We start from the raw sequence: 25,651 nt of genomic DNA on the forward strand, positions 1-25,651 counted from the left end.
AACAGGTCAAAAGATATTCCAGTACAAGACTTTTAAGATTTTTTGAATAGAGAGCTGGAGGAGAATGAAGACATGGGCGCAGAGATTCTAAAAGAGGATGAAAAGGAAAAACTAGAAAAGCTTTTAGAGGACCTGATCCAAGTATTTGACTTTGAAAATATAGACAATAGCAACATCTCACAAAAGAAAGAACTCATGCAACAAGTATTACAGTTGGGAGGAGATGACTACACTTTTGAAGACCTCAAAAGAGATCTATTATCCTTTGAGAAAGATCACAAGCTAAACAAGGACACGGAGGACATGGTAGCCAAAAGGACACCAGAGGAGGAGGTTGGGGCTTTAAAGGAACACCAAAGTATAGCAAAGCAAATACTACAAGAACTGGGAAGCGAAGAAAAGGAAGACAAGGAAAGTAAGCTATCTAAGACTGTTAAAAGTGCACAGGAAAATTTGGAAGAGCTGGGTATGAAAATGAATCAGGAAGGTGTGAAATCTCCCAATTTTGGTAGGGTAAAATCTAAAAGAGGAAGAAGATCCCTCAAGGAACTTAGAGAAGTGGATGGTTAGGCCCGAGAGCAACAAAAAATTAGTCAGCTCCTTAACATAGGGAAGGGGAAGCTCCTTCCCAAGGAGCCATGAAGCTCACCACATGGAATGCTAGGGGCCTAAATGCCCCTAGTAAAAAGAGATTATTAAAAATATATATAAAATTATTTGAATCTGATATAATTTTAATACAAACAACTAAGTTGAATAAGGAAGAAAGAACTAGGTTAGAAAATAGGTTAGGTAGTTGGAATAGCATATTACAAGAATCTAGGGGGGCTTTTGGAGGTCTGGGCATCATTTGGAACCCTAGGAAAGTCAACCTAGAATTTCTAGCATCCAATTATAACTGGGTAAGTTGCAGAATTAAAAGCATTAGACTTAACCTTCAGCTTATATTTATAAATATATGTGGTCCTACACACAATACATATAAGAAAAATTTATGGAATGCAATAACTTTTTTCTTTAATAACCAAAAGAAAGAGTTAATCCTCCTAGGAGGAGATTTTAACACAATTCTACATATGGTGGAAAAATCAAGAGGTATACAACGAGCCTCCCAAGCTTCCAAAGAATTCAAACTATGGTACGAATACAACAAATTGATTGACATCTCGATTAGTAACAAAAAATTTACATGGAACAACAGAAGGAAGGACTTCTACTATATAGCCGAAAAGCTGGATAGGTTTCTACTTAAAGGGGATTTAAGTGAAACCGACCTCGATTTCTACTCATCAATCCTGCCTATTGCTGGTTCAGACCATTTTCCGGTCAGAATGGTCATTTTAGAACCTTCCAAACCAGTAAGAAATCCATTCAAATGCGAAAAGATGTGGTTCTGTGATCCTAAATTCTTAAAATGTATAAAAGAATGGTAGAAACAAGGGTCTTTCAAAGACTCCAAAATGTATATCTCTATCTCAAAAATGGAAATAATAAAAGAGAACATTCTAAAATGGAATAAAGAACACTTTAATAATATTTTTGTAGAAAAACTAGAAATTGAAAAGAGGTTGAAGGAACTAAACTCATAAGTTATTAAAAGTGGTATGAATAATAATAGCTACCTTTTGGAAAAAGAATTGCTCACCAAACAAGAAAGCATTTTGGCCAGGGAAGAAATTTTTTGGAAACAAAAATCTAGAGAAAAATGGTTAGACGATAGAGATCGCAACACTAAGTTCTTCCATCATTCTATCCTTCACAATAGAGCAAAAAAAAAAAATAGTCAAAATAAAGGACACATCAAACACTATCACTGAAGATCTGGTGAAAATTTCTGAAATTCTAGTTAACCATTTTCAAAATATTTTAAATAATTATGACCATTCCAACAGAACAACCCAAACACATATGTTGGAATTCATCCCTAAAATAATCACAGAAGATGACAACAGACAATTGAGTAAACCTATCTCATTGGAAAAAAGTCAGATTGACAGTCTTTGAATTGCATCTTGACAAGTCCCTAGGCCCAGATAGCTTCCAAACCTTCTTCTATAAAAAATATTAGGATATTTTGGGAGAAGACCTTTGGAAATCCATTAAAGCTTCCAAAAATGGTGGTTCAATTTTGTCAGAAATCAATCACATTTTTCTTGCTCTAATTCCCAGAAAAGAGGATCTAGACAACCTTGGTGATTTTAGGCCTATCGCCTTATGCAACACCATTTACAAAATATTTGCAAAAATCCTAGCAAATAGACTTAAACATCTTCTTCCTAAAATCATTTCAGAAGAACAAACTGGTTTTGTTCCAGGTAGATCTATTTTAGATGGTATACTAATCATCCAAGAAACGATTCACTCGGCAATCAAAAACAAAAGGGCAAGCATGTTCATGAAATTAGATATTCAAAAAGCTTATGATATGGTGGACTGGAGATTCCTTTGTAAAAGCCTTGAAGCATTTGAATTTTTCGTCCAATGGATTAACCTCATCTTTCAATGTATATCAACCACAACAATTTCAGTTCTGGTCAATGGGACACCAGAAGATTTTTTCAACATTTCGAGAGGAATTAGACAAGGCGACCCCCTTTCTCCATTTTTAATTATCATTATGGCATAAGCCTTTGGTAGAGCTTTCATCGAAGCTCATAAAAGAGGGAATATCATGAGTATAACAGTCACGAATAACACCCCCAACATCACTCACCAATAATTCGCAGATGATACAATTCTGCCCAATGAAAGCTCTATCAAAGAAGCTGGTAACATTAAGTCTATCATACAATTATATTTGGTAGCCTCGAGCCAAAAATTCAACGCAACAAAATCAAAAATCTTCTTCATCAACACCAAACTAGAGGTGGAAAAGAAGATTTGCCAAATTATGGGCTATAAGAATGGTGTTTTCCCTTGTAAGTATCTAGGTATAGATCTAGAAAAAACAAGTAATTCTTGTAAGGTCTGGCAAAATGTCCTGGGAAAAGTAGATTCCAGACTAGGTGGATGGAAGGATAGATGGCTCTCAAAAGTAGGGAAAGTAGTCAAGATCAAATCCCTTTTGTCTATCATTCCTTCCTACCCTCTATTGGCTTCCCAAGTACATTAATAAGAAGACTGAGTCAAAATTTAGAAAAAAAATTTGGGACAATGGGGAGGAATCCAAAAGTCTACCCCTTACAAGTTGGGAAAATATTTGCAAACCCAAGATATTGGGTTGATTAGGTGTTAAGAATCTAAGCTGGAAAAATGAAGCATTTGGAGCCAAACTAATTTGGCACCTTTTTGAAAATAGTAACAACAAATGGGCTAAAATCTTATACAGTAAATATCTTGATCCTAAGGACCCTTATTCTATTTTTAAGATGAAGGCTTTGCCTAAAGGATAAAAAAATTGGAATTTCATGGTCAGATGTAGAGCTCTCATCAGTAAATTTCTCACCTGGGATCCCGACAAAGGAGATAAAACATTATTCTGGGATGACTCATGGGATGGGCTCCCTCCTATAGACCACCTAGAAATCCCTAGGGATCTCAAAGAGACAGTGATCTCTTGATGGGGTAGTAAGGTCAATGATTGTAATACCAAGGACCCTACTGATAGTACCTCTTTGGGTATGGAAAAGTGTGGACGACTTAGACCTGGAACCCTCTTCAAAAGAGTGGTATGAATAGATCATAAAAACAAGGAAGATTAAGCAATCAGAGTTAGAAGATAGACTAGTGTGGGTTGCTTCTAAAGATGGAAGGTATAATGTTGGAAGTGGTTATAAGGCTCTCACAAACCCCCAAAATAGAAGGGAAGAGACCCTGCCATCTACTTTGTTCTGGGATCCATCATGTCTGCCTAAGGCAGGACTCTTACTATGGTTGGCATACCATAATACGATCCTCACAACTAAGAGATTCTGTAAACTAGGATTTAAAGGACCATCTAGATGTGTCTTATGTAAACGAAGTAGTGAAGATGCTAATCACATCCTGTTTAATTGTCCTTACACCCTTCACTGCTGGGAGTGGCTTAGATATATGCTAGGATGGCATGGTCCCTTCCCTTTTTCTTTTGTAGACCTACTCAGAAGCTAGCCATCCAACTACTGTAGAGGTATATATAGCAGCTTATGGAATATTAGCCCTTCCATCCTTGCATGGGAAGTATGGAAAGAAAGGAATAGGAGATTGTTTTGAGAACAGGAGATGCAGCCGAAGAAGATCATCAAGAAAATTGAAGCAAGCATTGTCGAAACAATGAACTCCCATCTCAAAAAGTCCTAAAAAGAAGAAGGATCCTTCTCTAATTGGGATGGTTTCATCAAGAACAAGTGGAATAATCTTATCAACCCTCAACTCACCTATAAAAAGAAAAATCAAGAAGCAAGGGTGTCTTGTAGATGGCAACCTCCTCCCTATGGTTGGTCAAAACTAAATTTTGATGGGGCCTCATGAGGCAACCCAGGTAAGGCAGGCATTGGCTGCATAATTAACAATGAGTCAAGATTTTGGATAGCTAAAAGGGACAAATCTATCAAGCCAACCACAAACAACTTAGCAGAGCTCAAAGCTTTGCAATAGGGGTTGCTAATATGCTTAAAACTAGGTCTCTCAAAAATTATCATCGAAGGAGATTCTCAAATCATATTAAATGCTATAAGAAAAAGAGCCACGCCCAACTGGACTCTAAACTCGATATTATCAGAGGTCCTCACCATTCTTGATAGGTTTAAAGAAACTTAGATATATCATATTTATCGAGAAGGAAATAAGAAGGTAGACCTGCTGGCAAATGAAGGGGTTAGTGGTGAATCTTATCTAATTATTAGAGATAGCTACTTTTATAACTACTGGCATTAGTGTCTAGTAGAGGTAGTCTTTTTACTTTTTTCAATTTTTAGATTAGTAATCATATCTTTGTATATTTTTCCCACCGGTTATATCCATCATATTCCCCTAATGCCTCTGATCATGTTGGTGGCATCATTCGATGACATCACGACAGAAAGGGCTTCTAGGACCTTCTTCCTACTCCCACCTTGTAATTTCTAGCTGTCATTTTCTTTCACTATCTTTGGACTCTTTCATATTGTGGTAATGGATTCCAAAATTAGTCTATTTCACACTTCAAAAATTTGAACCACGACATTCTGGGGCAAAGTAAAACCAAAGAGATGGAGCAAAATCCTTAAGCCGATCAACGACATGACAAGGTTAGCAGTTAGCAGAGCCCTAGGTGAGGGAGTTTTCAATTATGAGTATACCTAGAGGACAAATAGTTATATTATAGGCACCTTTATCGGTTGTATGGCAAGAGCTAGGGTGGAGTCGTGGGCCATTATCAGTCTCTGCTACAATATTTTTTACCATAGATGGAGGAAGGGTTTAGAGCAAGCCATCAGAAGCATTGATGATAAATTTTGTATCCCTCTCCCAGAGAAGTACATGGCACTCCCTCTAGGTTTCCCAAACTTAGAGGTAGCCTTTCGTCATCCTTCCCTAGTGATTCACGAAAATTTGGCCTTTTATCGAGAGTGGCCCAAGATGGAGGTCAGTATACATTTCCTCCTCCAGTGGAGGAGGATAGTTGAGGATGAGAACAAAGAATGGTTTGTCAACTACTCAATGCATTCAAGGCATACATCTAGCCTGGGGTGGTCTTTGACAACCTAGAAGTTTTGAACTTCTGCGTGCCTAACATGGAAAAAACCAACAGGATGAAGTTCGATTTTGAATTTTCGCCCAATTTCCAGTTGGAGAATCCAAATGACATGTCAGAAGTCATCATGATCTATTGGAAGCAGGTGACTCTTAGGTGCTCTACTGGGTTTTCACTTTTGCTTCTGGTTAGATGATAGGGTACTCTTCGTTTAAGGTCTTTGTTGTCTCATATTATCGGTGTGCCCATCCTATGATGTACTCTATTTTTGGGCAACTGTATTGATCTTTTAACTAAGGTTTTGGTCTCTTTTTGGATGTGATTTCTTGTTTAGTCCTCCCTTAGATCATCCTTCTCACTCGATCTTTGTTTTTGATCGGGTTCCTATATCTATATCAAAATACAGGCCAATTGTAACTCTTTCCTCTTATGCTCCGCATATATTTAAATCTTTCTTTTAATAGACAATGGTAACTATTACTGCTATTATATACATTTTTCTCAGTTTCGACTTCTTTTGGAGGTTTTAGGGGCATATTGCTCCCCATTGTTATGGTTGAAGCTTTTCCCTTATCTAGTTGGGTTCTTGTTTTTAGGAGTAGCTTAATTGATGATTAGTTAATGTAGTAGTAGCTTCCTGTAATTCAAAAGGGATGGAAACATGAATTTATATGGTTTTCAAGTATTAAAACTAAAAATTAAGACTTTGTGTCCTGTTCGCTTTTAGTAATTTAAGCTCACTTCCTTGCTCTTGCCAATTTTCTCATGAATAACTCTAAGTTAGTAAGTTGAATTTCTATCTAAAGAAACTGATAGAGAAAGTAAAAATCAGCTTGCAATAAGAACTAATTGTTCTGCTTTGATTCTCAGTCATTCGAAGTTTGTTAGATTGGTTCTTCTATCTTTATTTGGGTAGTCTAAGAAGGTAATTTCAGATATCAAAAACGACTTGTTCTCAGCTCGAACTGTAGAGCTTATCTGGCATATGCAAAACTGAATTTTAGATATTGGAGTGTTGTACTCTTCCAAGGCAAATAGAATTGTGGATCTTGAGTATCGAGACTGGTTAGGTTTTTTATAATTCTGAATATTTCAAATTAAAATTTTACTGTCCTTGTTAGGTGGAGTTGGCTCTAGGCCAAATGGTCCTATAACATTCAATATTTTGCCATTTCTCATTTTTCTTGATTTACATAGTAACTGAACCAAATTACAAGTTATAATTTGGTAGGGGAAGATTAGTTTCATAGTCTGTAGAATAAGAACTAAAGTTTAATAAAATTCGAGGAGGTTCATTAATCTCTAAAACATGGGGAAGATATCTACCCCATTTTTCTAATTTAAGAAATAAAAACTAAGGAAGACATTTCCTATTATGAATTATAGTATGACTAGATGAGATATCGAATCTTGGATGAATCAATCAGTTTTAATATACTGCTTTGGATTCCCATTTAATATTATACTTATCTCAGCATGCTCTGTTTGGCCTTGGAACTTGTTTTGCTTAGTGCATTATGGGAATTATTTAGGATCCTCTCAACATACTATGATGGGTTTAAGTTAGTTTTGTATTAAATAATAGCTTTAAATATTGAGTTAGTCAATCAAGGTTCTATTTTTCCATTTTGGATGACATTATTAAGAATTTTGATAATATGTTGTATGAACCCATCAATGGGGTATGGTAATCTATTTAACTCTGTGTGAGGATGTTGGCTTTGAGTATTTAAGGTTGGATGAAGTAAAAAATTGTATAGTCAAATAGGACCAGTATTTTATTTATATATGACCAGGAAGTTAACCTATATGTTAGTACTAACCTCTGATTGCCAATTAGTAAGGCATTGTTGCTTTCAGATCTCAGCAAAGGACGAAAGTAAAAAATATTGGTTGGTGTTCCCTTGACAAGAGGATTAAGTTTGGCAATAGATAAAGTGTATTCGCAAAACCAAGATCTACTATTTGTAATAATCAAAATTTGTAAAATTATACTAGGGTATGCCTCTTTTATGTTGTAATAATAAAGGACCATGGTCCTGGGCTAGACTTGAGGTTTTCTTCTCTGTTCTTTCCTACCAGTGCCCATTTGAACGGAGGTATTCTGATGTATGTTCTTTACTTAATTAATTTAATCAAGGCTCCAACCATTTACCAATTTTAAAAAAATAAAATTATTTAGAGTTTATTATTAAAATAAAACTCCTAAATAATTATCATTAAATTAAATAAATATAAATACGTCAAAAATAGAACTTTAATAAAAAAATTTAAATTTAATTCTTTTATTTAATTAATTTCTCAATTAATTAAATATTAAATTTCTTTATAAAATTTCTATTAAATTAAATCATTAAATTATCTTTTAATTTGATTTAACTATAATAGAAAATCACCACATACCCTCAAAACAAAAAATGACAACTCAACTGAAGGCAAAGAACATAATCAAACTCCAGGGTCAAAATCATGAATTCATATCACTTGATGAATTCGGATGGGTAAACTAACTCAGATACTTGTCCTATTTTCTAGGACAATTGGCTTAGGGTTTAGGATTTGGACTCAAGAGTTATCTCCCCACTTATACCATTGAAATACTACGATAGGGTACGCTCATCCTGGCAATTTAGGAAAGTCGATATCTGGTACCTGCAATCTGCATAAAATCCACGCATGGACAAACACAATATTCTAAACTAAACAAGCAATGGCAGGAAGTGGTTCATTGTGTAGATCATGACTAGCAGGTGACTATGACTCCTTTCCTCAACCACATCAGAAACGTCAAACATAAAGAAAACATACATGCACACCATACACATGCAAGTATGGGGTAAGTATCCATAAAAACTGCATAAAAATCATTCATCTAACTAACATCATTAAATAATTGAAAATCACTAAATGAACATATATATCATCATCAAAAAAATCATGAAATAAGTAGTACTAAAGTAAATCAACACATATATTAACTAAATATGAAATACAATTAATCAATTCTGGTAATTCACCACTGCTAATTATAAAACATGATCAGAAAACTAGCCTAAAACAATCCTATACTACAACAGAAAAGTCAAGTAGGGGTAGGCATTACATCTACTCCCCCTAGACTTAGGCTTACTCCTAGAAGCCTACAAGAAAGATAAAACTAAACTAGGGGTAGGCATTACATAATGTTACAAAACATTTTGACCTATTTTGTAGATAAATTTGTGTGGTATGTAAGGTCAATTGGTAGGTTATTTAGAATATGATGTTTGTGGAAAAAAGGTCCCAAAGGATAAGTGATAACTCCGAGTAGAATATATTGTCCATCTTAGGGTTAGGTCAAATTCGTCGAATCTACCCTCTTTTCCATTTTGTTCCCTCTAGAAACTTCCCTTACAATCCTCTTCAAATTTGTCTCAAAATGGTTTATCTTGAATTCTGTGCCACCAACTCATCATACTTATCTTCAACACGCTTCACATAGTTCAAGAAATCAACTGTGTTGACTCAGATTCGTCAAATCTTTAATCAATCTCTTTATACTCTCACTCAACAATAACATGATGTTTGCTCAACAATAACTATCTTCTAATGAGTGGTCAACACTAGGTTGATTGATATGAACTAAGTCTTTGCTCAGTTAATACTGACATTCTATGATGCCCAACACGTACTAAGTTTAACTTCACTTGACACCTATTGAATTTCACTTTGATCGATCACAATTAAATTTTTGCTCCGCCTAAACTAAATTGCTCGGCTTCCACTGTTTTCTCGATTAGACTTGGTAGACACATTTCTTTGCTTAGTCTTCTTCCAGTCTTTGTTCTAGTATCCTTTCATTGTAGTCTTAAGTAGATAAACAATATATTATATCATCAAAGTCTTACTTGGTCTTAATCCACCTATTATACACCATATAACTCAACCTTTCTCTAAGTACTCTTGTTATCCTCTCTTTTCAAATCCTCTTCATCAATCAATCAAATAATAACATTAAGACCAAAGTTAACAATTGTCTCACCAACAAGTAGCAGGTTTGACATTAGTGAAAAAATAATGATTGTTCCATGATAGGTTTCTACAATCTTTTCATTTCTATACTTCAACAATCTTCTTTTTCAACAAGTGATAGTTGAACATTTCAATCATAGGAGTTGGCATAATGAATTGGCCATTTGTACAATACGAACAGAATAAGAATAAACAATGAATGCAAACTTTAATATGGCAAAATTTTCAACATTTAAAGGTCAATTAGCATTATGATCCAAGTCTTCTACTTGATTTATTTGTTGTAACTATTTTGGTTGATTAAATTCACACCTAAAAGGAAGTTTGAGACATTGCAAAAGAGACTCATTATTTATCCTCAAAAAGGAGTTGATACTCAACTAGACATCTATGCAATAATGTTACAAATAGTAATCATACTTTTGTGTACAATGTGTATAATGTTAAAAGTAAATTGAATTATTTTGTAGATAAATTTGTGTGGTATGTAAGGTCAATTGGTAGGTTATTTAGAATATGATGTTTATGGGAAAAAGGGTCCCAAAGGATAAGTGATAACTCCAAGTAGAATATGCAACCCTACTTACAAGGATACTATCATAATTGAATTAATTATCCAAGGTCCAAATGTACAGATAAAACTTTTCAATACTTAACAAATACATGTGCATGCACTGATTAGATCATTCAATATCTCAAACCTTAGTCCTAGGTCAAATGAACTTTGTAGAAATGTAAACATGAAATACCACAAATTCAATCACACAATTTGACACAAAGATTTAATGTGGAAACCCAATTTGGAAAAAACCACAAGTAACATGCTACCAATTTTCACTCTTCTGAAGTGAGCCCTATGAGGAGCTAACCATGTTAAACGTTACAATGCACATTGTTAAATGTGACCTTGATTAAATGATTTCAATCACCTTGTTAGGAGTGTTCCTTGTTAGAGGACTTCAAAATATTCCATTAGAATGTCATTTTGTTAAAGAATTTACTCGTGACTGTTAGGTCAACCTTAATCCAAAGGATTTATCCAGACTTATACAATTGCTAGAAAGTAATAGTAGGATTTGATCTGATAACAAAATAACTCACTTGCAGATTATAGATCTCTCATTCAGCTCTCCATTTTGTTTGGCATTCATTCCCCTTCATCTCTAATTGCTTGTTCACCCTTCAAGCCTTCATCTCTTTAAGCCTTTATTCTTAGTATGCCAATTGTAGGTTCATTCCTTTGGCCACCATATGAAGCAACACCTCAAAACTTCTTCTCTTTTTTCACTCACACTTCACATCATTTCTTCTAGCCTGTTATCTCCTTATATAGAGAATTTAGATCTTTTACCTCTTCATCACAATCGTCCATATTAGGATTAGGTGAGATTCATTGAATCTACCCTCTTTTCCATTTTGTTCCCTCTAGAAACTTCCCTTACAATCCTCTTCAAATTCATCTTAAAATGGTTTATCTTAAAATTTTGTGCCACCAAATCATCATACTTATCTTTAACATGCTTCACATAATTCAAGAAGTCAACTTTGTCGACTCAAATTCATCAAATCTTTGATCAAACTCTTTATACTATCACTCAGCAATAACATGTTTGCTCGACAATAACTATCTTCTGATGTGTGATCAACACTAGGTTGTTCAACATGAACTAAGTCTTTGCTCAGTCATTATTGTCATTTTATGATGTTCGACACATACTAAGTTTAACTTCACTCGACACCTATTAAATTTCACTTTACTCGACCACAACTAACTTTCTCTCGACCTAAACTAAATTGCTCGGCTTCCACTGTTTTCTCAGTCAGACTTGGTAGACAAATTTCTTTGCTTAGTCTTTTTCTATTCTTTGTTCAAGTATCCTTTCATTGTAGTCTTAAGTAGATAAATAATACACTGTATCATCAAAGTCATACTCGGTCTTAGTAAACCTTTTATACACCATATAACTCAACCTTTTTCTAGGTACTCTTGCTATCCTTTCTTTTCAAAGTCTAGACAACTAGCATAGGGAAGGTTTCTACGCCAATCCTCATATTTTTCAAATTTTTGAAAACATTATCATTGCGAGAAAAAATTCCATGGTTGAAGTTGAGTTGGATCCCCTAGTTCATGAAGGTTTTTCTCCTAAAGTGTATGATCTAGATCACAAGAAAGACTTGGTACTTAAACCTTGTCTTGAACGGTGCTCAGAAGATAACCTCAAGTGTTCCAAAACATTGGGATTCCAAGAAATTCAAAGCGGTTTAGAATGGACCGTTGGATTTTCTCACATGCACATAACCCTCGAAGGATGGAGGGTCTTGTTAACCTTATGGAAAGACATATTGTCAATTCGTGCCAAAAAACTTAGTCATTATGAGAATCCATTAGTGACCGAGCTACTAGATAGAAGTAATAACTGAGCTCATGTGTGAACCAAGTTAACAATGTTAACCAAGCAAGTTGTAGTGTTAACCAATTTGACAGTATCTATCAAGTTGTAGTGTCAACCAAGTTGATAGCATCTACCAAGCTCTAGTGTAAACCGAGACAGTATAGCATTTTTGTTTCAGAATGATAATTGAGCAGGCAGAGTAGTGTGAACCAAGTCAGGTAAGTTTTCTGAGTGATTTATTGGTGTAAATACGTATTTACTATTTACACTTACTTAATTTTACTTAGGTTAATGCATTATTTTATTATTTTATTTTGTGAGACACTTAGGAGTTTGTGCACCTTTTTGAGTTGTTATGTTGACAACACAGAAGTACACAACTCTAATTCAGCACATGGTGTCTACAACACTGGAGTTTGCATCATTCACTGAGTTGTCATGTAAATAACACAATTATTCACAATCCCTTTTTAGCACATGTTGTCTACAACATGGATTTGTGTGTTACACCCTTGTAGACTTATCCTCTCATCATCGCACTTACTTCTATGCTTAATGTAGGATAACCCATATCTAGTGGACATGTGCCTAGTTGTATGACTTATCATGTAGCTGATTCTGAGGCATTCTAGATGTATCTCAGAGGCCTTTATATACAAACACTCCTAGTGTACTCTCATGGCATATTGAATGAATATATCGTCATTCTGATCATACTCTCTCTTTCTAGTCTACAATTGTGCTTGTGTTTGAGTTCTTAGTTCCTGGGTGAATTTTTCCCTAAGGCAAATTCTTACATGGTATGAGAGCTTGGAGATTTTCTCATCACATAGCCATTCGAGACCATTGTTGCTTCAGCACCTCAACCGGAATCTAGAGTACTGCAGAAATTGGGAGTTTCTAGAGTCAGATCTAACCTCGACATTGCATCTGGAACACTGATTCATTGAAGATTGACTATAAACTCAACTACCCTAGGCCAAAGTAGATCGCGAGACAAAATTTTTTTGCAAATTGGCACTTAAAGGCCCCGATTTACAATTTGGGTATGGTCATTCGTAGATCTATTTGATTAATTTTTTGGGTTTGTAATTTTTTTCTCTGCATTTTTTAATTGTATTATTTCGGGAAAAAAAAATTTGCCCTTCGAGCAGGTAGCAGAGAATTTTTTTGGCAGAACCGGGCTGTCAAATCTCGGCCCTACATAGAGTATATTATGTTTTGTCATAGAGAATATTCTTGCGAGTACAAACCGAAAGCATATTCTGACTTATAATAGCACAGTACCAGAATATCACAAACTCCGGCAAGTGGACCGACTAGCTACCTTTCTACAACCCCGCGAGTTGTCTTTACCATTCACCTTGTGGGCAGTTGCTTTTATAAATCTTGAAAATTAAAAATGCGCCTGATGTGGGACTAAAGTCCCAACCACCAGTGCTTGTTTTAATCTCCATCCACCATAAAGTGTTCTCTAGCCTAGCAGATGATAACTCCTCCTAGTGTAGTGTGCAACTTTTTCCAGCTCCAGCGTGGTAAATATTTTCGACAGCTTCACAAAAACAAGTGGCCCCTTTTCTAATTCTGGCAACTCTGCGACATATTTCGACCCCGCACTTCATGTTTCTAGCATGGCCAGCAAAAATTTTCAATGAACGAGACCTGCCCACATGACGTTGTTTAATTTGCCACCACCATGTAATCAAAATTAACCGAGATTACTGAAGGTTGATTGAATCATATCTTCTATCTACTCCCTCTATTTCAAGGTTGCCTCAAATGAAATGTCAGAGTCCCTCTGAATCTTAATCTTGCTATTTCTACAAGAACATTCTCAAAGGAAAAGATGAAAGCAAATAACTCATATAAAAATATAAATAAGAGAGAGACTACACTAAGTAGATAAATAAAATACTTATCTGCACATGAAGGTCCATATGCATTAGTTCAGAAAATGCCTCCTTATAATGTAGAATGCCCACTCATATTAACCTCGTGACCTCTTATAGCAAACAAATCCTCTAATGGAATATTAGACTCCCTCTTCATTTACTACTTACATGTTCGTCTACATATATAACTATGAAATTTATACTCTCCAACATTTTATAAGAACTAACAAGGGAAATCATACCTTTTAACGACAACAAGGTTTGTAACCCGATGCATACCACTTCAATACTTTATCTTGATAGGTGGGTCCCTATTGTACCGAAGGCGGGTGTATTTAATATCTCTATTTACCGTGTTCAATAATTGCCTAAGTTGAGCGATCTCAAATTGTGCTCTGAAATTGATGTCCATCAACTCCTGATCAATGTTCTTCACTCCAACATTAATCACGTTAATAAACTCATAATCACCTGCAGGTATTCATTTGTTTGCTCCCATCATGATTTGTAGATTATACATTATACAATTATCATTTTCTCCCAATGTGATTTGCAAATTATTGTCATGGTAATACCGAGTATTGATATCCTTGTATAGCACACATAAAATAACATGGATGAGATAGCAAAGTTTTATGTAGCTCAGTGTTCTATGTAGCTTGTCTTTAACTAAACTTTTGGAGTCAATTTATATCCATGTCTTTCCTGCAGAAATCATTTTCTAAGTTTGTATAAATTTCAAACTATTTTAGTCTCTCATCAAACCACTCATCATTGATGAGTTTATTCTTCTTGCTAATTGTATTCTTTGTAGTTGCATAATGCTCAAACTTGGTAACAAGTTATGTTTTTCTCAACATATCAACAAAGTAGATATGCATTAATGAAATCCACATGTTGGTAAAGAACCTGCTCTAATACCATATTGATATTTCGAGGACCACTACAAATGTACTAAGCACTACCATAATGTTTGGTATTTTTTTCCCAAATGGCATCAATCTCTTATCTAAATGGAGAATAAGGCATGAAGAGACGTGTCCCATGAACGGGAAATGTCTATTCATTAATTAGATAATTAATATAATAAATATTTAGTCATTGTGTTATATATATATATATATATATATATATATATATATATATATATATATATATATATATATATATATATATATATATATATATATATATATATATATATATATATATATATATATATTTATTTATTTATTTCTCTCATTTAAAAATTAACTTATATATATCTATTATATCTCATATATAATTATATAAAGGTTTATCCTACAGAAGCTACCAAACAGCAACAAATGTTGTAATCTAAAGTAGGATGGCAAGGCCCACTACAACATAATCTCAAACAACTTTTTCAAGCTTGGCCAACAACACTAGAAAAAGCCACTCTATACTATGCTTGGAATTTGAGCCATTCAATAGTGATTTTAGAATTATGGAAATAAAGGAATAGAATAATTTTCCAAGGCAAACAATGAATGAGGAAAGAATTTTGGGGAGAATTAATTAGGCCATCCAGGAAACCACCACTATTCCAATTGTAAGCTTTGGTACAATTGTAACTCCTTTCATTTGAGTTAACCAAAGTTTGCAGAAGGTGTAGCTGGTTATCAAAATCAAGCCTGTGAATGGCTCGGGTCAAGTTGATCTCACTCCTTTTCCTAAAGTTGTTACTATCTAGGAAAAACCCTGAGAGGGTGGTGGAAATGTAACTTTGATGGAGCTTTGAAAGGGAATCTTGGATAATTAGGGGCTAACTTTTTCATTAAGGATGCTAATGGAGATCTTATTGGTTTGGGGGGTCAAAGGTTACGGGATGGAAAAAACAAAGTGGGTGAGGCAGAGGTAGTCCCACTTTTGATTAGAAAATTTGAGAAACTAAGTGTGACAAAATTACATGTTGAAGTGGATTCCTTAATGATCTGTAAATTCCTTGTTATGAATCACTTAGAATTTCAAGATTCACTAGGATACAGATATAATAGAAAGATCGTAACTGACGTTGCTTGTGAACTAAGCAAATAATACTTCGAAATGTGGAAAATAACTAAGTAGACAAAACATGCATCAGAAAAAATAAGAGACAAAATATTTGATTTCGGAGTTCACCGAACTCTAGGTACTTCTCTGGATCTGCAAACTCGCAAGATCGATGCCATTATTATGATGCAAAATTCATACATCACCATGGTCTTCCATGGAGTTACAATCTGCTTCCCGCTTCCACACTGTGATGATAGGAATTTTCTAGCAACATGTTCGTGCCTAGCTCCTTTGCCACTTTTTACAATGCTAAGCAATAAAACTGCAACTCTCTCTCAATGGGATTTAAGCTTTTAGAAAATTGACTTTAAAAGTCATGAAAACTCTCTCAAAGAACTCACCAAGTTTTTATCTCTCAAGAGACCACTTAGCTTACAAGAAAAACTCTCACTTCCCCAAAACTCTTTATCAAGAGTAAAATAACTCTCCAATAATTTAAGAAATAAGAATACTCTCTTTTCTTACAAGAATTTTCTCCTTAGAGTTTTGTCCTCTGTAGGCTTATCTTTCAAAGGAAAATAATTTCCCTTTTATACTTGATATTGGCTATATTTTTCTTAAAACCATCTAGCCAATATAATTACTATTTTCCTTATTTAAAATAACCAAATAACCCAAATCTCCCAATTTTACTACTATCCTTAAAAGAATGGCCCTTATAATTTTGGACTTACATTATAATATCCAAAATATAATAACTCATCCAAAATCATATCCAAGTAAATAACCTCCCTTTTTGGCTTTTATAATTTTAAGTCGTACAAAATAAACCAACCCCTTAACAAATAACAATATATATCCCCTTTTTTTATAAAAATAATAGTCATAATAATATATGGTTCATATTAACCACATATTATATTTAGGAGTATACATTATTTTAAAACTTGTCATATTATTAAGAGCATAAAATGAGGATGATGATGTCATCAACACTTGCATTTTCCCTCCAATTTCAAATGATCATAACTTTCACATATGAACTCTATTTTCGACGAAATGAACGCCATTGAAAAGCTCTCAATGAGCTCTTTAATTTAAAACTTATTGTTGACTACTTTGGAGATGGTCAAATTTCACCTTTTTGGTCAACCTTTGCTACTCCTATTTGACCAAGCATATCTCAAGAAAATGAACCCTTTTGACACACTTCAAGTTGTGCCACGAACATTTCGTCATGCTTTATCCATTATAGCCAATCTTGGGGGATTTTGAGTGGGTTAAATTTTTAAGGTCTTCAAGATCCACCTAGATCATTCCTCCCCACTAAGGAACTTTTGAACCTCCAAAAGGTTCTTAATCAGACAGTAAGTAAGAGAAACACTTTCCCACTTGTCCAGTATCTATCCACCTTATTTATGCACCTGCTTCATCAAAAAGTTGTACAATAATTATGAAAGCTACAATCACGTTGCTACCCATTTGCATTTTCCCACATCTTTCTATATTCATTACCCCAACTACTATCCATGTACAACACATTAGTAGCACTAACAAATACAAAGATGATAATGACAATGAGCTAACAATACTCTCGATCCTCTCAATAGGTTTCCATGACAAATCCTCATATTGCGGCATTGATGATCCCTGAAGCACATGATAGTTAGGCATACAAGCAACTACATCAGTTTCATGCTTTGAATCACCTTGCTTTCCCACCTTTATAGACATGAGGGAAGAAGTTTTTCTCACATAAATGAGCCTCTTCATTTGCCCAATGTTCACCAACAGAGAATCAACTGCAATCTTGTTCTTGTCCTTTTGGGCAGAGCTCTGGATGAAGCTTCCAACAATTAGCTTCTTGATGTCTACCTTTGTTGCAATAAGAGCATGGTAATTTCAACATCCATCTTTTCTTTCCCTTCTCTTTCTTCTGATTTGGAGATGGGTCTTGATGCACTGTCTCTTTACTGGTTGACTTGACCTTCCTATACAAAACCATTCTTTTCCAACACTTGGCAACACTATGGTTATTCAACCCACAAAATGTGCATGGTTTTCTAAACCATAAACTTTCTACGTTGCCAACTTTCTTAAAATCAAAATAAACATTGGATTTACTAGGCTTTCTATACATTTCAGGGTCACCATTGGTGCATGCATGCCGAGAAGAATCTGTGTTTGCTCTCCTCTTTGACATCTTGCATGTGTCACCACTACCTAAAGATGATGTGTCATTGCCTCCCTCAGATTGTTCTTCTTTCAGAGAGTTCTTTGCATCCACTACATGAGAGCATTCTCCTTCACCAACCACCAATCTTGCATTAAGAGGTCTATCTTTCACCTTCATAGGTTCAACCATACTATGTTCATGAATTCCAAGGCCCTTTTCTTTGTTTCCCATCTTGGTTAACAACCTCAATCCAACACTTTGAGATTGTTTATGAGAATCATGAAGAGAACAAGGGAGAGGATAAGAAGAAATAGGAGATTTCAGCGAGTCTACATCTTTAGCTTCCTTCAAGAAGCCTTCCTTTTCAAAGTTCCATTCCTCATACATCTCATCAACCTTGGCTTTCATCACCATGAAGGCCTCGTAAAATTCTACATTAAAGACAAAAGGAAACTGATTTTCCTTATGTGAAGCCATCTTGCCTCACTTTGTTTGAATCTGCTCCAAGTATCTCACAACTTGCAACTTGTCAAACTAGCTTTGATACCAAACTTGATTTGTAAACTCCTTGTTATAAATTACTTAGAATTTCAAAATTCACTAGGGTACAGATACAATAGAAAGATCGTAATTGACATTGCTTGTGAACTAAGCAAATAATACTTAGAAATGTGGAAAATAACTAAGTAGAGAAAACATGCATCAGAAAGAACAAGAGACAAAAGATTTGATTTCGAAGTTCACCAGACTCTAGCTACATCTCCGGATTTGCAAACTCGCAAGATTGATGCCATTATTATGATGCAAAATTCATACATCACCATGGTCTTCCATGGAGTTACAATGTGCTTCCCGCTTCCACACTGTGATGACAAGAATTTGCTAGCAACATGTTCGTGCCTAGCTCCTTTGCCATTTTTTACAATGCTAAGCAATAAAACTACAACTCTCTCTCAATGGGCTTTAAGCCTTTATAAAATTGACTTTCAAAGTCATGAAAACTCTCTCAAGGAACTCACCAAGTTTTTCTCTCAAGAGACCACTTAGCTTACTTACAAGAAAAACTCACTTCCCCAAAACTCTTTATCAAGAGTAAAATAACTCTCCAACAATTTAAGAAATAAGAATACTCTCTCTTACAAGAATTTTCTCCTTAGAGTTTTTTCCTCTCTAGGCTTGTCTTTCAAAGGAAAATAATTCCCCTTTTACATTTGATATCGGCTATATTTGGCTTAAAACCATATAACCATTATAATTACTATTTTCCTTATTTAAAATAACCAAATAAACTAAATCTCCCAATTTTACTACTATCCTTGAAAAAAATGGCCCTTGTAATTTTGGACTTACATTATAATATCCAAAATATAATAACCCATCCAAAATCATATCCAAGTAAATAACCTCCCTTTTTGGCTTTTATAATTTTAAGCCGTACAAAATAAACCAACCCCTTAACAAATAACAATATATATCCTCTTTTTTATAGAATAATAGTCATAATAATATATGGTTCATATTAACCACATATTATATTTAGGAGTATACATTATTTTAAAACTTGTCATATTATTAAAAGTATAAAATGAGGATGATGATGTCATCAAAACTTGCATTTTTCCTCCAATTTCAAATGACCGTAACTTTCACATATGAACTATGTTTTTGACAAAATGAACATTGTTGAAAAGCTCTCAATGAGCTCTTTAATTTAAGGATGATGATATCATGATGATGTCATCAAAAGTTCATTTTCCCTCCAATTTCAAATGATCGTAACTTTCACATATGAACTCTATTTTCAACGAAATGAACACCGTTGAAAAGCTCTCAATGAGCTCTTTAATTTAAGGATGATGATATCATGATGATGTCATCAAAAGTTCATTTTCTCGCCAATTTCAAATGACTGTAACTTTCACATATGAACTCTATTTTCGACAAAATGAACAGCGTTGAAAAGCTCTCAATGAGCTCTTTAATTTAAAACTCATTGTTGACTACTTTGGAGATGGTAAAATTTCACCTTTTTGGTCAACCTTTGCTGCTACTATTTGACCAAGCATATCTCAAGAAAATGAACCCCTTTTGACACACTTCAAGTTGTGCCAAGAACGTTACGTCATGCTTTATTCATTATAGCCAATCTTGGAGAATTTTGAGTGGGTTGAATTTTTAAGGTCTTCAAGATCCACCTGGATCACTTAAATATTATCAAAGTAATAAGTAAAGATTATATGGAGCCATGTTATCTTCATAATTATTCAAGAACTAGCCCCACTAGAAACTTCAAAGTTTCACACATAAAGAGATAAGACAATCAAGAAGCAAGCAAAATGTCAAACTCGGCTCTAAATCTTACAATGGAGGAAATTATAATAGAAAATTTCAAAGAAATAAACATACATGAGGGAGAGGTTTATTAAACACCACTTAATTGTCTTTCTTGAAAGAGGGGAAAGAGTGAGTTAAATGTTCAAAGTGTTTTCCATATTTAATGAGATGAGAATTAATCATTATAACATTGTTGACCGCTCAACAACCTTTTCCATTGCAACTCATGAAGAAAACAATCATACAAGCAAACGATGTAATGAATAATGGAGTCCTCTTTCACCTTTAACCTGTGCAAATCAGCAAACAATGTTTTGACTCTTACAATGAATAATGGAGTCCTCTTTCACCTTTAACATGTGTAAATCAGCAAATGATGTTTTGACTCTTACAATGAATAATGGAGTCCTCTTTTGCCTTTAACATGTGCAAATCAACAAAATCCTTTTTATGAATAGGCTAAAAATCAAAGATGGGATTAGTTGTTCAAATTTCACCAAGATCATCTTCAAGAAGTAATCAAATTGTTGCTAGGAAAGATGTTTTTCAAAGTGAAAACCAATACTAGACAAACATGGATATTTATTCAATGATCATGGCATGAGGTTTGTAGTTTGGAGACTCCAAACCTAGAGTTAAATTTGTCATCAAGAGCTTAGTTCATAAGCATTCAAGGTAGGGCATGGAAGAAATTCGACTTTTCCCACTCCAAAGGTGGGTGTATGGCTAAGAGACAAGGATACAAACATTGAAAAAGTAGAAGAAACAATGCTAACACTTTTTGTATGGCTAAGAGACAAGGATACAAACATTGAAAAAGTAGAAGAAACAATGCTAACACTTTTTGTATGGAGACTTCCTCAACAAGTAGAAGAAACAATGCTAACACTTTTCGTATGGAGACTTCCTCAACACTAGCACCGTGAGAGGTTTAAACAAGCTCAAGTTTGCTAGTATTTACTTAAATTAATTGTAATAAACAAGCTCAAGTTTGCTAGTATTTACTTAAATTAATTGTAATGGCACATGTTATGATGTGGACATCAAAAAAATCAAAGCATTGGCAAATTGGGGCCAGTTGATAAAGTTAATTTGGTACTTAGCATGCTTAATAGGGTTTTGAACCCTTGAACCCAAAGGTGAGAGGATTAGTGGCCAAATTCAAGGATTAATGCAATCATGAACAAGTGCATTTGCAACATCATGCAAGTGCCCTTAAAGTTGAAGATGATTCAAGTCTCAATTTTGTGAAATGATTGAAATTTTGTGAAATGATTGAAATATATATTGAATGAATTGGCTATACATTTTGAATTTTTCATTCTACTTTGCATATTTTGTAATTAGGGAAAGAAAAAATTCAGTTGAAAAATCTCTAGTTTAATGAAGAGCCAATGTTTAATGAAGAGCCAATGCCGCATTTTGAACAAGGACAAGTTGCCATAGCGATGGGTCCAACTCAAGTTTGAGAAGGTGTCTCCTACAAGTGTACTCTTGAGTGGGGTTGGGGTTTTTTATATGGTGTTTTGTGGTGTCTTTTGTTCAAGTGGAAAGGCATATTAAACCTCACCAAATTACATTTGAGGTAATGAAATGTAATCAAATTTTTCAATTTAACAAAATACAAATTATAATGAAGATTATGTTTATAATGTGAGAAAAAATTGAAGCAATATGTCTCCATCATCCCACAAAAATATCATGATTGGCTTGGGCATTTTCATTACCATTTGGGCAATATGTCTCCATCATCCCACAAAAATATCATGGTGAGCTTTTCCATGTCAATTGTAAATCACTTATTTACTCCCATGGAACAAATTCTAAACTCACATCAAATGACTCAATCACATTTGTTGCAACTACACCATCTTATTGTTGGTCTAAAATATGCTACAACCACTAATCTAGGTTAATTTTAGAATCACATTACTTGATCACATTAGTTGCTACAACTACACATAGAACTTGTATAATAGAAGCTACAAAATACTCATCCAAATATTTCTTTATTGTTGAAGTTCTTAAGATTCACACAACCAAATAAAGACTTATTGTTTAAGTTCTTGGATTCACACGACTCAAAGAAGACTCGTTCAATATATGAGACTACTACTCATTTAAATATTTCTTATATAATTAATTAGAAGCTAAACAAATTATTTGATATCTACTCATGGATAGAAATAATTCCCATCATATAGATGACCTGAAAAATAGAAATGGCATTTTAATACAATTATTAATGCAACATGAGTCTCCAATTAATGGAAGATGCAACTTGAGTCTCCAATCATTTCTTGGAGATCTAAGATACTACCAATTTCAGAGAGCATCTCAAGTGTGCAGCCAACTAAGGCAATCTAAGTGTGAAGCAACTCTAGGCAATCTAAGAAACAAGTAGTACCCAACCTGAAACAACTCAAAATAATATTATGGCTTTTGAAGAATTAAAATTTAAGATTTAGTGGGCAAAGAATTTCTTCATCTATATAAGCTTTAATATAATATTAATCTAGATATCTTAGAAAAGTAAGTGAGATTTGACTATTTAACAATTTTAACCAAACCTAACAATCAACACATTAATATTAATCTAGAAAAGTAAGTGAGATTTGACTATTTAACAATTTTAACCAAACCTAACAATCAACACATTAATATTAATCTAGATATCTTGGAAAAGTAAGTGAGATTTGACTATTTAACAATTTTAACCAAACCTAACAATCAACACATTAATATTAATCTAGATATGTTTTTAACCTAGCAATCAACCCTTATCTATACCACTCTCTATACCAATCAACCCTTATCTATACCACTCTCTATTAGCCATTCTTAAATATACCACTCTCTATTAGCCATTCTTAAATATACACAATAAGAAAAAGAAATAGAAAAAAACTTGGAAAGGCAGTTTTAACCTAACCTCACAATCAGCACATTAATATTAACCTAGATACTTTTTAACCTAGCAATCAGCACACTAATTTTAACTACTAATTAGCCCTTGTCAGCACATTAATATTAACCTACATACCTTTTTAACCTAGCAATCAGCCCTTAGAGTGATGTACCTATAATAACCTAGCAATCAGCACACTAATTTTAACCCACTAATTAGCCCTTAGTGTAAGATGCTTTAACTAATTAATCAGGCAATCTGCAATCAAAAACAAAATACCACTTTTAATTGACTGACCTTATTCTTTCAACACCCCGCCACTATATAATTAATAAAGCAATCTACAATCAAAATGTGGCTATACACCACTCTTTGTCAAATTAAAGTAATATGTAATTTTGGCCACTTGATTCCCAATTTTTCACAATCAAACAATCAAACCAAATGCATTAGCATTGGCACAGCACCAAAAATGTAAGCAAATACTCAGTATTTCACAATCAAACCAAACGAATCAGCGCATCAGCACCAATTTCATTTGATTCAATACTAAATAATGTAAGCGTAGCTACATAACCAATTTTCCAAAATCAAACCACATGCACCAGCAAGAGACTCTTTGATTCAACAACATGCAAAAGATGGATGGTAGCGGATGGTAGCGTAGCTAAATCCCCAATTTGCATTTATGGTATCAACCTCCTGATGTCTAAATCATTGGGCTTATTAAGCTCACCGTTCATGAAACCTAATGCAAGGAGGGGGTGAGAAACGTCATTACAAGAGCATATTTTGAATTTATAATGTTGACAAAAACTGATGGTGAACAACAATAACGCACCAGAAATAGGCGTCAACGCCTTCTATTGCAAATATTAATAGGCATGCAATATTCGAGATTCCTTGGTGAATTTTGGATATTTCATTCATTCATTATTTGTTTCCCTTGCACAGATCTTACACACAAATTTGCATCGACATCAATACAACATATGTGACAATATTTCTAATTCAAACCCAAAACATTCGTTTCAACCTGCAAAAGCAATGACACTTAACCAATAGTAAGCTTCGCCCAAAAAAATAAACCTCGTCATACGGCAGATGCATATTTGCTTATACGAGTAAATATTGAAGCAAACCCTAAATGCTCCAATCGCAATTGAACAAATTGAGTCAATATTTTTAAATGCACCTTTCCCAGCATCTTAAATAACACGCACAAAATTCACAACCCCAAAGGAGCGCATTGTTATAGTCAAAGCAACAATTGTATGAGAATTTACACCCTAACCTACTGATATTTCCATTCATTGCATTAAAATTGAAGGAAAACCGCAAATCCAAAGCAGAGGTGGTGTCAAAAAACACCATAGAACAATTTAAACAACGGGACAAGAGATTATCTAACTCGATGTAAACTTTGTGACGGCTTTAGTGCCCTCCGATACAGCATGCTTCGCAAGCTCTCCGGGAAGGGCCAATTTCACGGCCGTCTGCACCTCCCTCGAAGAAAGAGTGTCCCTCTTTGTATACTTCGTCAGCTTTGATGATTCTCCGGCCAATTTCTCAAAAATGTCATTCATGAAAGAGTTCATGATTGACATTGCCTTGCTGGAAATGCCGACCTCAGGGTGAACCTGTTTGAGCACCTTGAAAATGTAGATCTTGTAACTCTCCACGCTCTTCTTCTTCCTCTTCTTTTTGTCCCCTGCAGGCTTGGGACCCCTTTTGCCGCCCTTTGGAGGAGCCTTCTCCTTGGGCTTCTTCTCGGCAGGGCTTTTCTCTCCAACAGTCTTCTTCTCTTCAACCTTCTCTGCGGGCTTCTTCTCTGCGGGCTTCTTCTCTGCCTTGGGCGCCATTTCTCTGATCAATAACAATTAATTAAGAAAAGCAAAAACGAAATCCTTACTCCAATAGTTCACAATCCTTCTCCTACAGAAACGAATGATTGATGTACGCTCTGCTTTGGTTATTTATTGAAATGTCGCCTCTTTTATCATTGGTTGAATATGTAAGCCACGGATCGACCTCTTTGAGTAATCTACGCCGTCCATCTCTGTTTTGAAATCGATGGTACGAATTGAATCTCTCAAATTTATTACACGTCTCTTTTAATATCCCTAATAATTGCACACCTTGATCAATTGGTGTCATTACCTCTTAATTTTCGTGTACTGTGCTTTTTGCTTATTTATTATTTTTATTTGTATGGTTTTTTGAAAAATTCATATCCCTAAAGTTCATATAGGGTAGAATGTGATTATA

At 34.5% G+C, this 25,651-nt stretch overlaps 1 protein-coding gene across 1 annotated transcript; it reads right to left on the reverse strand.

Annotated features, from left to right (window-relative positions):
- Positions 1–24,565: 24,565 nt before the first annotated feature.
- LOC149563506 (histone H2B.5-like) lies at positions 24,566–25,343 on the reverse strand. Its single transcript, XM_089826731.1, has one exon. It carries the CDS (start codon positions 25,243–25,245, stop codon positions 24,790–24,792), a length of 456 nt encoding a protein of 151 aa, XP_089682857.1. The 5' UTR covers positions 25,246–25,343; the 3' UTR covers positions 24,566–24,789.
- Positions 25,344–25,651: the final 308 nt, after the last annotated feature.

The sequence above is a fragment of the Cupressus sempervirens genome, chromosome 4 (assembly GCF_028749045.1).
Source record: "Cupressus sempervirens isolate cs-2001-9-10 chromosome 4, ASM2874904v1, whole genome shotgun sequence".
Lineage (NCBI taxonomy): Eukaryota > Viridiplantae > Streptophyta > Pinopsida > Cupressales > Cupressaceae > Cupressus > Cupressus sempervirens.